At 31.9% G+C, this 15,627-nt stretch overlaps 1 protein-coding gene across 1 annotated transcript in view; it reads right to left on the bottom strand.

Moving 5' to 3' along the window:
* Positions 1–15,627, bottom strand: part of LOC143257130 (gamma-2-syntrophin-like) — a 27,868-nt gene extending 12,241 nt beyond the window's left edge. Inside the window, exons 1-8 of the mRNA XM_076515410.1 lie at positions 15,042–15,627; positions 14,653–14,808; positions 13,336–13,497; positions 13,134–13,190; positions 8,720–8,777; positions 7,808–7,851; positions 4,474–4,600; positions 1,387–1,463 (exon numbers count right to left, since the gene is read on the bottom strand). Coding sequence (XP_076371525.1) covers positions 1,387–1,463; positions 4,474–4,600; positions 7,808–7,851; positions 8,720–8,777; positions 13,134–13,190; positions 13,336–13,497; positions 14,653–14,661 — 534 coding nt within the window. The 5' untranslated portion in view covers positions 14,662–14,808; positions 15,042–15,627. The remainder of the gene's footprint in view (positions 1–1,386; positions 1,464–4,473; positions 4,601–7,807; positions 7,852–8,719; positions 8,778–13,133; positions 13,191–13,335; positions 13,498–14,652; positions 14,809–15,041) is intronic.

The raw sequence follows: 15,627 nt of genomic DNA, 5'->3' as shown, positions 1-15,627 counted from the left end.
TTAGTAAGATGGACAGTTACAAACAGGCCTGTATTACAGTCTTGTGTGTCATCTTATCTGACATTATGGCCTGTCGAAGAAAGGTCTGTACTACAGTCCTGTGTCTCATTTTCTCCAGTATTATGAACTGTTACAGATAGTCTTGTATTACAGTCTTCAATGTATTGAACTAATTTTTTGGTGTTTTCGTTTCTCCTGTATATTGAACTTTAGATTCACAATGGGAATGGTAAACAGTTTTCACTCTTGTTTCCCCAGGTTGTTTTGTGTGCAACAGCTGTGACCTTATTATATTGAAGATTTCCAATAATATTCAGAGTTTATACTGGCTATGAATCAAGAAAACAACACAATCTTACTCTAAGTACTTTAATGTAAGATCGTACTTATCCTATATAGTACCATGTTAGCTTTCTTCAGTTTTAAAGTTTTAAAACTTACAAAGAATATCTTATCACAGTCCATGAAAACACTGAAAACTTTTTCTTATTAACAGAAATAGTGAAAAATTACTTTCTTGAAATGCTTTAATAAACTGTGTAACTATTTACATGATTTATTACAGTACCTTAACAGGTACAGCTTTATTAAACAGTCTTTGTTTGTTTTAACTCTTTGTTAGAAATATATCAAGTAATAAAAGTGGAAAGATATCACAGTTTAAAGTAAAGTGACAAGAGAAGCCCTTATGGAAATCTTCTGTATTAATGTTATACAGTAAACACAGTCTAGAACCACGATACTGTGCACATTTTTGGTGTTTAGGGGGTGCGGGGTGGAACAACCCCTCAATAAACTTTTTACTCTAAATACTAAATTACTTTAAAATTTCCAAATGAGATACTAACAACTTTTATAAAGAAACAAACTAATAAGTATCTTGGACAAAAGTCACAGAAATACTTCTCATATATGCTCCTCTACTAAATTAACCTTACAACATTTTGCAACTCTTTCTCACAGCTAATGATGCACAAAAATGTATTTTATTATTCTTTATCATTGATCTGATTGTGAAGCGTAAAAACAAAGCAGTCAACATATCCTGGGAGTAGCTTTCTTATCCAACATGTTGTCAAATCAATGATTGAAGTATGCCACAGCAAACGTAAATGCATACGATACATGCACAGGTTGTTTTGCAATCAAATATCTTTTAATTTTGTAAATTCTGCTCTATTTTTTTTTATTCATTGAATAAATGCTTACTGAATATATTTATTCCCAAATTTTATAAACTAACCAACAAGTACAGTGGAAACAAAAACATTTCCCTTCATCATCTTTCTCCCCCTCCAATTGTCTTACACTTTCAGAACAATATAACAATTTTTTAGTATAACAGAGAATATAAAACAATCCAACAAAGATGTAGTTAACAGTTACCTTCCAAGCTCGATGTCCGTTGCCCACTTTATACATAGGGATTTCCACTGCTGCCGTTCGTTCTCTTCGTCTCTGTACTGAAGGGAAGACTAATTTATTAACACACTGTTCAACTGAAAAATATCTAGTTAAGTAATCTATTGCTTGAAAAAACCAAAACTGAAATGTACATGTCAAAAGTTCACTTTGTTACCATGTGGTAAAAACTATTCAAACAAACAATGTACACTAGCCTGTAGTCCATACTTTAATCACTTTCAAATGCTTGCATAAGTTAAAAAAAGTAACCAAAACATGGTTCTGAGATTAGCCCAAAGAAAGTTGACCTCTCAAGGGACCCTAAGTCTGTCTTTTCTCCCTAAAATGTCATTAATTCTTAGGCCTAACTTAGAAATCAACAAAAAATTTACACTTATAGTTCACACCATTATTGAACACTTCTACACTATATAATCATGGACACAAGCTGATCATTTAACCATTGTAACAGATTTACTAATGTAAATTTAATATTGATGTTTATTTAAACATAAGTTTAGATATGAGCAGAGCTCATTCTGTTAAATATGTATTTTAAAAGTACCACCTATTCTCTAAATTTGTAGAAAATTCTTGAGTGTAAGAACCAACAATATATGATGTGTGTGTGTAAAATACAAGTACTGTTGCCAATTGAACTTTTAAGAACCTCACCTTAAAGTTTATAAGTTGTAACTCACTGAGAGACAGCATAATATTTTTGGTTTCCTACAGTTTGTATACTATAAGTCCCAGAAGCTATAACTGTGATTAACAGATATTAATTGGGAAAACACAGGTACTTGACCAGGAACATTTATAGACTTCGAGCATTACAAACCATTTAATTTTGGTGAATTAACTTTGGAAGATGGTATTTCTACAAGGAAATTAGATTTCTTCACTGGAGAAAAGTCAGCTTGTAAATGGCAAGAGGCTGGCCATCAAGTGAAGTGTAATAATATCAGCTCAGAATTAATTTGTTTGTCATGAACTTCAATAAAATATTCAGTTTATGACCAGATTGAAGACTCAATATTTTTTGTAAAATTCATGTCTATAAATCATTATGTGTAATCACTTTTTTTTTAATAACCATTATTATGAATTGTATTATTGTTTGTATATTAAAATATATTTGTGTTAAGAAAGAAAATTGTGTGTATCAATCTTGTTGGCAAATATTATAAAGTTAAACATGAACATTCAATTAACTTCAAATTAAAAATAAAATTTTTAGCTACTTGAAATCATAATATGTAATGTATGTAACATAATAAATCAAAAACTCATCCAATATAAATTATAATACATAATACCACATATAATAAAACTAATACACCCAAGAAAATAATAATTAAACATTTTTTTTATTTCAATAGAAATCATTACGGAAGAACTGTAAAGGATTAAACGTTTGTCAGTATTTCTTAAAACTCTGGTATATTGTTGATTTGATTCCACCTCTTTCTTATTGGAACATAGACCAGATCATTATTAAAGACTAGCCATTAAATGTTATATTATACAGTTGTTGCATAGCAATTAGAATTGCAAGGAGTCAGACTCTTGGCAATTATTACAAAAAGAATTTAAAACATAAGGTTACTGTTATTTTTAGAATGCTGCCTTTTTTTAACTCCTCAAATCACCAACTTTTTTTATAGCACTCACAACTGTTATGGCTCTCAGATTTAGTAATTTTATAATTTTATCTGTTTTAACAATCAGTATCAAGAGCTAACCAAAATATTACATGAAATAACACTTTGTGTAAAACACATAAAAACAGCATAAAATAGATAAATTAATTGCAAAACAAAGTATATTTTGTTCAGTTTTGTGTGTGTGTGATTCATAACAGACCTCATAACAAACATAATCTTGGTCCAACAAATAATCTGGTGCATAACTATGTTTAAAATACTAAAGTTATTGAAATTACTGCATTACATCAGTCAGTTGATGAGTGGATTGATTACTAAACAAAGTTTCCAGCACTCTTCCTTTTTCAATTCTGAGCACTTTGTGATATCTGGAAATTTATTTGTCCACCAGCATTACCAAACTTGCACTATTTCTGGCTATGAGGGAGTAAACCTCACATCCTTATCCCAAACCTCACATAAAACTCAGTAATGGCTTGCCCTACATAATGTACAATACAAGGTCTGGTTCTTCCACTCTATAAGGTATTTTCTCCATGGTTTTCAAAATTCTATTGATAAAGAGAGCAGACAAAGATTTAACAAAGCTTATTTGGTGCTACAAGGTGGTTAAGTGTGGTCCCTGCCTGAACTAGTGCAATGGTGACTAAGTGTAGTGCCTACCTGAACATAAACACTTCTACTGGTTCATCCAACAAGAACTGACAACCCATTAAACTTCACATCTTCATGGCCAAAAACTATTAAGAGGCGAGTTCTTTGGGCAATAAAATATTAACAGATTAAGTCCTTTATTTTAGAACATAATTAGAAGTTATAATCTGAAAAAAAACAAAAAACATTGAAAGCCCACTGTAGCCAACCAAACTGTAAAATCAGCCCCAGTTGACAAAGTAAACACAAACTCTTGCTAAGTCAACCCCAATTGAATGAACAGATGCAAAGTTTTGCAAACGAGTTTTTCTCTATTTGAAGACTCAGGTCAAATAAATAACTGAATTCTATCTGTTAGTGTTATCTAGTTCCTTTGCTAAAACTAAAGAATACAAGCCATTATAGCACCAACTATCTTACTGTTCACCATGTTGTGACCTTGAATAATTATAGCCTATGGTTTGACTTTTTTAATCCAAAATAATTCCTACAGTAGTAGCAATTATACAGTAAGAAAATTTCTATATTTCTTTTCTTTGATGGATGTTTTGTTTCTTTTCTGATACTGATAAGATTTATTACTAGAATAAAATAAATAAATTATTCTTGCTAGATAATACATGAGAAATGAAAAAACTCCAACTGTCAATCCTGTTAATTAAGTCCTTTAACTAAGTACTCTTAGTCAGCCATTTTTAGCATCTGGTGAATATGGATAATCTGACAAGAGAAGAACATTAAAACTCACAACTTCTTGATAAAAATGGACTAGCTGCTCTATGATGTTGAACTACAAGACAAACTTCATCTCCTGCTGATCTCAGAATGTTAACTGCTTCATCATGTTTAGTGTTTTCTAAATCAATGCCATTTACCTTTCAGGAAAACAAGATGATGCACATAAGAATACAAGTTGTACTTAAAGTAACAAATAATTAATCAGATAAAACTAGATAGCGATAAACTAAAAGGTATACAGTAGCATTTGTGTTCATTACTTTATAATAAGAGGAACATTACAAAAATTTTGGACATCTTAAAATATCTAATATAACATTTTGGTTTACAATAATTGTTTATTTACAGTTAAGCATAAAGCTATGTGATGGACTATCTGTGCTGTGCCTGTCATAAGTACTGAAACTCAGATTTTAGCATTGTTAGTCCACAAGACATACTGCTGAGCCACTAGAGGGCACAGAATAATGGAACAGTGCCAAATTTACATAGATACAAATTTCAACACTTTCACGTGTCCTCTTCAAGTTCAATGTTGTGTTTGTGAGAGAAACACATACAGTATATTTAATAACAGAAGTTCCAAGCCCCTTAATGACATACAACATCAAAGAGATTCAACTTAGAGTAACCAGATGTGTTGAACTTAACAATTCTTGGATTAACAAACTTCCCAATAATCAGTGATGTCGAGAAACCCACTTGTTGAGAAATTTATATGCAAAAACGGCTCGTTTGGGTTGAGAAAATATTTTACATAGAAGAGCGAACAACGTTTCGACCTTCTTCGGTCATCGTCAGGTTCACAAAGAAAGAGATAACTGACCGGAAGCTGACCACATGTTTGAAAGGGGTTGTGTAACTGTGTGTCGAAATGTAGAGGGCGGTATTAGATGTTTGAATATATAATTTTATTTATTTATTATATTAATATAGGTATAAAGGCATTCCTTTATATTGGTTTATTTTGGGTTTAAGTTGTTGTATAAGTAAGGCTTCTTTGATTTTGCGTTTGTTTATGTTTGTTTCTTTATTTAGTATTTGAGTGTTTTCTATGGTTATGTTGTGTTTATTTGACTTGCAGTGTTGAAAACGTGTGAAGGTGACTTTATGTTCTTTGAATCTGGTTTCCATTTTCTACTTGTTTCTCCAATATAGAAGTCGTGGCAGTTATCACATTGTATTTTATAAATAATGTTGGTGTGGTGTTTGTCAGTGTAGTTTTACATAGTATAGACCTCAGTTTTGTGCGGGTTTTGAATAAATTTGGTATTAACTGGAATGTCATATTTTGTTACTAATTTTTGCAAAATGTTGGTTATTTGTTTGCTGATGTCAGGAATATATGGTATACAGCAGTATATGGTTTCGTGGTTTTTTGATTCGTGAGCTGTATTTACTGTAGTTGGTTGATTTTGCTTTCTGTCTAGGTGTGTGCGTATAATGTTTTCTACGGTTTGTGGAGGAAACTTATTGATGTTGATGAAGTATTGTTTTATTTTGTCTAATTCATCATTAATTTTATCTGGTGAGCATAGTTTTATGGCTGTGTTTATTTGGTTTCTTAGTATGTTGAGTTTTTGTTTTGTTTCATGTGCTGAGTCCCAAGGAATGTATAGTCCAGTATGGGTGATTTTTCGGTGGATTTCTGTTTTGAATTGTGTGTCAGTTCTTGTAATTTTGAGGTTAAGAAATGATATTTCCTGTTCACATGTGAAGTTAATGTTGGGATGTATAGAGTTAATGTGATTGAAAAAATTAAGTATGTGTTCTGTAGATTTGAATCCCGCAACCGTGTCATCTACATATCTGTACCAGTATAGTGATGGATGTAATGCTGTGTTAATTGCTTGTGTTTCAACTTGTGTGATAAAAATATTGGCTAGAACTGGTGATACTGGGTTGCCCATGCTTAGGCCATTTGTTTGTATATAGTTTTGGTTGTTGAACATGAAGTTTGTCTTTATCGTGGTGAATTCTATGAGGATTGCTAACTTGTTACTGGGAATTTCTATAGTTGGGTTCGATGTTATATCCCTCTTTACAGAAGTTCCAACCAGTAAAGCCTGCAAGATAGCCTTAGAACTCTATATCCGAGACCCTAACCCAACTATAGAAATTCCCAGTAATGGTTGGCATCTCAGCTTTTAATCAAACAAACCCTTAATGAACCAATTATAGAAAATTCTTAAAGCTTTAAAAAATAAATCAGCACACATCAATATAAGCTAATTATCGTTTTTACATTGGTATTTTTAAGATTTCAACACACACATATATAATCACTCAACATTCTAACTGCTGTGCTTAATAGAATAAAATTATACATAATGCAATTAAAATCTGTGGTACCAAGATGTCAAATTTAGTAACCCGGCTAAATGTTTAGTGTTAATTGGACAGCTGTTGTTCTTTATTCTACATTCTTCCTTTAAATTACCAGTGGCAAATCCTAACAAGGCTGTTTGAAACCATCCCTAATTAAACAAGCATAACGAACTTCTCCAATAACTTGCTGGTAAATCTGGTAAAGGGAAGTAGTTTCACGAGCCCACGAACAAGAGGTGGAAGTAATGGAGGACATGAAGGAGGAACCAATGGATACATAGAAAGACATCTGGACCAAATCTGTACGGAGCTATCAGAAAAAGCCAGACCAGAAGGAAAAAAAACTGGTGTATCCTATCACAAACAGCTAATTTTTTTTAGTGATACTTATTATTATGCTTATAAATTGTTTAGACATATAAAACAATCAATGTAAACAAGCATCTGTATGATTAAATGGTGCAATATACTTTTCACATTGCTGTTTCAAATGCCATAGAAGCAAATGATATTGGAGATTCTGTACAAAAGGTTGGAACTTTTCACCTGTGGCCCTATTTAAACATGAAGGGCATGAAGAACAAACAAACAAGCAAGGTCCATATATTACATAATATTGCTAACCTTATGATTCTTCCCTATCAAAATTCTCAGCATACTGAAACACAAACACAACTTTCACAGCTATTAGTGGAATCATCTTAGGTATTGATAATTTTTCCAGTCTGATATTTTTTTGTGTCTCATATGTTACTTGAGACCCTGTAATCCACAAAATTGTTTACTCATACACGTTTGTACTCCCTTAGCTTAGAAAAATGTGTTTAAAAAACTGATATGTTTAGGAACTTCATAAGTAGATCATGAGTTAGTTAATAGAATGATTAAAACTTCAACAACTGCTTCAGAAATTATGTTAATTGCTCAACAATATCACCAAAATAAATTATTTACAACTTTATAACAACAGTGAAAATAAAATAACAATAATATTAATATGTGAAATTCAATCTTACCATTATGATGGCATCACCTACAAACAACTGACGAGTACGGTCAGCTGTAAAAATAGAAATTTCAAAATTCAAGCTTAGAGATCTTAAACTTGGTTCTTTTTCTGAGGAACAGAATAATATATGCTAGAGCACTATTTTTTTATTCTAGTACAGTACAGTTTCTGAAATTATAGCAGTCAGCCTCCTAGGAATCTTTAACAGTATCATCTAACTACCATTTTTCTGTTGTTTTTTTTCTTTATCACTGACAAATACAGTTTTTGTCTTCCTACCTATATATATATATAACACTCCTACGAAAAATGGGGCCTAATAGGCCCCAGAGCAACTTGAAAGGTTATTAATATTAGGCTAATAATTTTGTATTTAAATGAAATTGCCATTTAAATCCATTAATGAATGGATTAACGAGATTCCCACTGTCCCTATCTACTATCTAGCGAAACCACAGCCAGGGGAACGGGCTTGGAGAAATCAGGACTAGAAACGTCTTTTCGTAGGAGTGTTAAGGAATGGATACAGTGTCTTACTTTTAGTATTTTTAAATCAAATATAAAACACAAACAACTAAAATATGAATCCCCAGTTCCTATTCAAATTCTGTTCTTAGCCAATAACAGTTTTTACCAGCTTTTCAAAACCCACAATTCAACAGCTTGATAATGCCAATTTGAAAAGCAAACTTCAAATCCAAAAGTAACTCTATGTTATCCAAAATTTTCATATGATCTACCTTACAGGTATTCCTACATCATCAAGAAGTTATTTAAGTAAAACATATCAACAAATAAAAAAGTTACTCCTCTGATATTTACACTTACAAAAATTATTTATTTTCCTTAATAATTAGGTAAATCTTAGGAGTAAATTACAATACAAAAAAAATGTACGAAAGGTCATATCACAACCCACCTGCTTGATCTTTGAAAATACGTGAAATGAGGATTGGTAGCTTGTGTTCATCACCACCCTGAGCAAGCAGATATTACATTAGATTGATCAACTTTCAGAAATAATTGCTATACACAGTATGAAGAAAATATTAGTATTGACATTGTAAAATCTCATGATTAAGATCGCACAGTAAACTGGAATGATACAAATATGATCTCAGTATTGATGTGAATTTAAAACTGATTTAGTCCAAGGTCAAACAACAGCTACAACAGACGTAGAAGTCTCAAGTCAAATAATACCCAGAGTTACAACAGATGTAATAATCTTAAATGAAATGTCTATAGCTACAAGTTAGCATCCTTTGAAATAACATTATAAAACTGACTATGAAATAAACCTGAGGTGGCCAAACCACAGCTCGGGAGCCATATGTAGCTCTTTCACATATAATGTGCAGGTCGCAGAAACATGTTGGCTGAGCTCCTTTTATTATCACAATTAATATAAAAGGTAAATACAAAACTTTCAAGCTTTATAATTATTTACCAGGTATAAACTGAGAGTCCACCAGATTAAAACAAGTTTAATGTTCATGGTGAATAAATGCATTTAAAAATTTAAATTCTAATTTTAATGCTAGATTTGAGTCAGAGATTAACGAAATTTCGGATCAGCAAGGATTTCAGAGGAATTGTACTGTAGAATCAGTAATAATAAAAGCTGGTGCTGACAATGTTAGTTTTAGTGGGTGTGGCTTAGGATCATGTTATTGTGGCATGTGTGACTGTGTTGCAGACAGTCAAATCAACTGAGTGTTAGTGTGATACTGGGTCCTGTAGAGTTTGGTTGCATTGCACGTGTTGGAGCTTATTGTTTCTTTTTAACTTTAATTTTTTAGAAGTGTCTGTGAAAATTATGTGAAAGAAGATGGCATCATCAAATTGTAAGAAGCAAAAGTATGAAGATGAAAACAGAAATTTTAAGCCAGAGTGTGAGAAAAATTTTGCATTCACCGTTAAACGAGATAAACCTGTGTGTCTTATCTGCAATGTGTTACTCAGTCATTACAAAGCCAGTAACTTGAAACACCAATATGAAACTAACCAGACAAAAAACTTTTTGTCTGATTATCCACCTGAATAAGAATTACAGAAAAACAAGTTAAATGTGTTAAAATCATTACTAAATAGCCACCAGACACTGTTGATAATGTTCAATAAGGAAGTTGATACAATGACTGAAGATAGTCTTATTATATCATGGAATATTGTTTGTGCTAAATGCCCATATTCTCATGATGAATTTGTTAAGAAGAATATAGCTGAAGTTATTGCAGTGTTAGATCCAAATAGCACAAAACTTCAGCAACTAATAGCACAAACACCACACGTATCTCCCAGATCAGTGCTGATGTTGCAGGCAAAATGATTTAAAGAATTCCCTTGCATTCAGCTTAGCCCTTAATGAATAAACTGACATACAAGACAACCCACAACTAGTGATATTTGTTTGTTATGTTTCTGCTGATTTAACTGTGAAAGAAGAAATGTTGGACTTAGTGGCAATAAAAGAAACAACTCGTGGGGTTGACATTAAAAATGTGCTATACAGAGCCTTAATAAATGCTGATATTCCACTGGATAAACTTGTCAGTATTGCAACAGATGGAGCACCTGCAATGGTGGGGAAAAATGCAGGATTAATTGCACTTATGAAAAGTGATCCCAGCTTTCCAGAGTTTCTCCCTGTTCATTTATTTATTCATCGTAAACACCTGGCACCCAGATACTTCAAATATAAAGATGTTATGAAATTTGTTTTTGCAATTGTCAATTTCATACCAGTAAATGGGAAGACCCACCGACAATTTAAAATGTTATTGAAGAACTGGAGCTTGAAGATAAACCCAGTGATGTCTCTTTTTACTACTTTGTGAGGTGGCTGTCAACCACCAATGTCTTAAGTAGGTTTGTGAATCTGTTGGAGCCTATTATTACTTTTCTTGAAGAAAAGATTCTATCTTCAACTAGAAAATGATGAATGGATGCAAGATCTAATGTTACTTACTGATATAATGAATCATCTACAAACTCTCAACTTGGCACTCCTGGGGAAGGATAAGATTGTTTCTGATCTTACTCAGACAAATTTCAGCTTTTAGAATAAAATAAGACTTTTTCAAAAAGACATGGTTAAGAAACTTCAGTTACTTTCCCAGTCTCAAAAGAACAGTAAATACATTTCCTGATATTGATATAAAAGACCACAAACTGGAAGAATACAAAGATAAGTTATGAGGAATGCTTGATAATTTCCAAGACAGGTTTGAGGACTTGCAGAAGCTTAAGCCCTGCTTTGTCTTTCTTGTAAATCCATTCATGGTTGATGTGATCAAAGATGGTTATCCAGTTCTCAAACCTCTGGTTGCAGAATCATCTGCTGTGGAAATGGAACTAATTGAGCTACAGGAGGACCTGGATCTAAAGATGATCCATAAATCCCATTCTACAATTGAGTTCTGGAACCAAGTTTCAGAAATAAAATATACTGAGCTGAAGAAAACCAGTGTGCGACTCAATTTTCAGCACAACATACTGCTGTGAATCACTGTCCTCTGTAATGAAGTTTGTGAATTCGAAGCTTCGTGCAATTCTTACAAATCAACACCTGACGGAACTAATTTGTACAGCCTTAACAACATATCAGCCGGAATTTCAATGACTCACAACCAAGATGGAAACTCACAAGATCTCTTCTAGCAATAAACAGCCTGATAATTGTATCAATGTCTGTTTGTGACATAAAAATATTACAATAAGACTAAAATTTTGTAAGGCAGTATCTGATTAAAATATCTCTAATTTTATTGTTTTACATATTTTCCTACATGTTTTGACCAGATATTTACTAAGACAAATAAATATCATTAAATATATCTGTTTTTACCCCTTTTATTTTTACTTTTGACAGTCTCATTTGATGTTAATAAAATGCAAATTTGCATATTTTTCTTAGATGTTTCCATAGTTCCATATTAAATACCCCCAATATAGTTAAAACAATATATTCAATCATATTTTCAATATATAAACAATCAGCCAGAAATTTTGAAAACATTTTGCATATATACGCATGTACTTTGTGATTATTGAAACTAATATAAATTAACATATTAAAAACTACATAAGTGAATAAATATTATTATGTATTTCTTAATATTTATGTAACAATAAAAATGTGTGTGTAAAATCTGTTCATGTCTTAGGCTCTCAAACAAGTTTATCCTATGTGGCTCTTACGTCAAGCAAGTTTGGCCACCCCAAAAATAAACCAATTCTTTGTGACTTACATCACTGTTCAAAATTATAATCTCATCTTTAGCCAACTTTCACAACAAGTTAACAATTTAGAGCTTGGTTCAAGCATTCCAACTCATTACAGATTATTAAAAACCTGTTCACTAACCAGTGCTTACATCTCAGGAAGCTAACACAAAAAGATGATTTATCTTTGTATTTCCAACCTATATGCAACACACTAATAAATTGACCAGGTCAAATATCCCTTTATATTTAAGGTACAACCACCTCTAGTTTAAAACTGCCACCTAGAAAGAAATGCCAGTTTGTAGTACTCATGTCCACAAGGGCTTCATCTAACTTCAAACCAAAGAGCTGGCATAACTGTCAGCCACAGGTAAAAGTAAATGAGATCAACAACATTTGAAATCAAACTTTGGATGTTATAGTCTATAGCTTGGTACACATTTGGCCTCTGTAGTAACAGAAATCACACAAAATACTTATGAAATATAATATTTTAAGAGAAGTTTAAAGTCATCTCATAATGAATCATCTTCCTCTAAATTTATAAACAAATATTTTTCAAAACTGGGCTGATAAAAACACATTTCTCAGATAAATATGAAATAAGATTTTCATCACTTCCGCGTTCTGGAACCATTAACTCTGGATGAGTCAGTGATTCCATTATAAACTTGATAAAGAAAGTGCTCACAAGAAAAGCATTAACTCTTCTTCAGTCAGTTAGTATGTTACAAACTTAGTGAACAAAGTGCTTTAAATAAAACATTAACTCTTCTTCAGTCAGTGACTACCTTACGAACTTGGCAAAGAGTGCTGTCAAAAACCCATTGACTCCTCTTCTATCAGTGACTCCTTTACAAATTTAGTAAATAGTGCTGTAAAAAACAATCCATTACAAACTTTGTAAATAGTGTTGTCAAAAAACTATTAACTCTTCTTCAGCCAGTGACTCCTTTACAAAGTTGGTAAACAAAATGCTCATAAAAATGTTGAAGATTAATTATTAACTGTTCAAAAACCTACAAATTACTTAAACATCTGCATCTATAATGCACTGAAAACCAATCTACAGTATGAATGTAGAAACATTTTGTATAACTTGCCTTGATACTAAGTCCTAAGCCTCCAACCTTCTCTCGAACTACTGTTACCACTCTCTCCTACAAAGGAAAAACATAAAATTGGAGAGTTCAGAGAACATTATATAATAACCAGAGAATGAAAATCTCAGCCATTCTCAAAAACTGAAAAGACTGTAAAGTCTCTTTCCTATGATAAAAATAACAGAAAACAACAACAACATACACTAGAATCTTTAGGATGTTCCACTTTCTGGCTGTTGGAATTGGGAGAATCAATAATTTCCTCTTTTTGAAGAACCAAGGTATTTCCTGAGAGTTTTAATCTTATTGGATGTGGTCGACTTTTTCCATCACTCACCATAGCCATCCCAACTTTCTTCTGTATCTAAGGTTAAAGGTAAATTACAACATAGATCAAAATTAATTCATTTTTTTTCTAACTTAAGAACACAAATATGAATTATCTGGCTTTAAGATCTCTTGCATTCCCAATAAAACAAACCCCCAATCACCATAATCACTGTTTTATTAAGGTAATTTTCAATAAAATACAATGGTTTAACATACTTTTTAACACAAAATATTTTTCTATTTCAATAAAAAAGACATTATACTGTGAAAGACTCCTTCACATTTGCATGTATTACATCCACATTCTATCTACAGATATCATAGAGTTGAAAACCTAAAATAATTGCAGCCTTTCTTTCTTGTATTCTGTCAGTAATTGATATGGTTTAATTATACAGCTCAAAGAAAGCTTTGTGTAACAAATATTGTATGTACTGTTGGGATAGTATACACACAATTAAATTTCACATAACTAAAAAACTATTAATAACAACATAACACACAATAAACAAAACAGATGCAATGCCATATTAATGTTTAATTGTTTGGCTTTTCTAGACCTAGAATACTCAGATTTGTTTTTAAAATGCAGTTCACACATTCTTAATAATGTATAGAGCATTTTATAATTTACTGTATGATCCAATGTAAAACTAAGTTAAAGACTCAATGTGCCTTTCAGATGTGTCTGTGTAAATTTAAGGTGTCTTAAATGATGAATTAAAACTTTAAATAAACTAACATTAAAATTTAGTATAAGAATCTTATGTTAAATATTCTCACCAATACTTTTAAACCTATGTTTTAAATACATCTCAGTAAAAACTTCACACTTAACAGTAACATTTTGTTTTTCTCTTCAGCAACACATTAAACTACCAATACCTTTTTAATCAATGAAAATTCTGACAGTATTTTCAAATATATTAACAGCAATAAAGTTTAACTGTCAGACCATTACAACAGATTAGCAAGCATTAATACAACAAGTTTGATTTACAAATGTTTTTTAAAAATAGAATGCAAACAAACAAATGTACACAAAAAAACAACTTACAAAACCTAACTGTAAGCACATAAACAATAATATGTTGTCTAAATATCTTTAGGCTATCTTTTTCAACACTTGAACATGATGGGAAGTTTACCTACACTTTAAGAATTCTATGAGCAAAACCACAATACCTACAGCAGACATCTCAAATTATATTTCTTAATCCAGAATATAAGAAGCCACCTGCATTGAGCCTCTTAAGAGAAATGGGCGAACACTTGTAGGAATCTCCAATATACAATAACTTTTTCATCACATCTTATTGATATCCTGATATCTAAATTTTTCATTCTGTAAAAAAAAATTTAACATTATTGTATAGGTCTATAAAACTACTGACCAACATGAACAAGCATAAAACTGACCTAAAGAGGTTCTTATTAGTACTATGTCAATTTCTTCATTACCATCAATATCAGGTTATTTATTGCTATAAAGATATATATATACTCTAACAGCTCAAGAGAAGTTTATACATGATTAAGGAACACATTAAAAAAAACAACATTCTCCAAGTTCTTCACCTAGCTTTGACAAATGACACTAAGAAATATGCTTCAGAATACATTCACAAAAAGTCGTTCTTGTTCCCTAAATGTTTCCTGGGACAGTGATTGCCAACCTTCAGTCCATTGGGAGAATTCATCTGGTCCACAATATTGTTGAAAACAAACAAAAAGTGTTCACAATTATAGCTACTGAGGTATATTAGTTTACAGTGTAACATAAAAGTACTTAAGAGTTAATATTGTATGAAGCAGTCTGCAATATATTTTAATCAAAACTAGCTGATACTTTAGAGGACAGAAAGTTGGATTTGGTTTGTTTTGAATTTCACGCAAAGCTACATGAAGGCTATCTGTGCTAGCTGTCCCTAATTTAGCAGTGTAAGACTAGAGGGAAGGCAGCTAGTTATCACTGCCAACTCTTGGGCTACTCTTTTTCCAACAAATAGTGCAATTGACTGTCACATTATAACATCCCAATGGTTAAGAGGGTGAGCATGTTTGGTGCGACTGGAATTTGAACCTGCGAACTTCGGATTACAAGTTGAGTGCCTTAACAACCTGGCCATGCTGGGATTACAAGTTGAGTGCCTTAACAACCTGG

This window comes from Tachypleus tridentatus, chromosome 7 (assembly GCF_004210375.1).
Source record: "Tachypleus tridentatus isolate NWPU-2018 chromosome 7, ASM421037v1, whole genome shotgun sequence".
In the NCBI taxonomy this organism is placed as follows: domain Eukaryota; kingdom Metazoa; phylum Arthropoda; class Merostomata; order Xiphosura; family Limulidae; genus Tachypleus; species Tachypleus tridentatus.
Note: the sequence above shows the minus strand (reverse complement) of the source record. Positions and strands in the feature narration are given on the sequence as shown.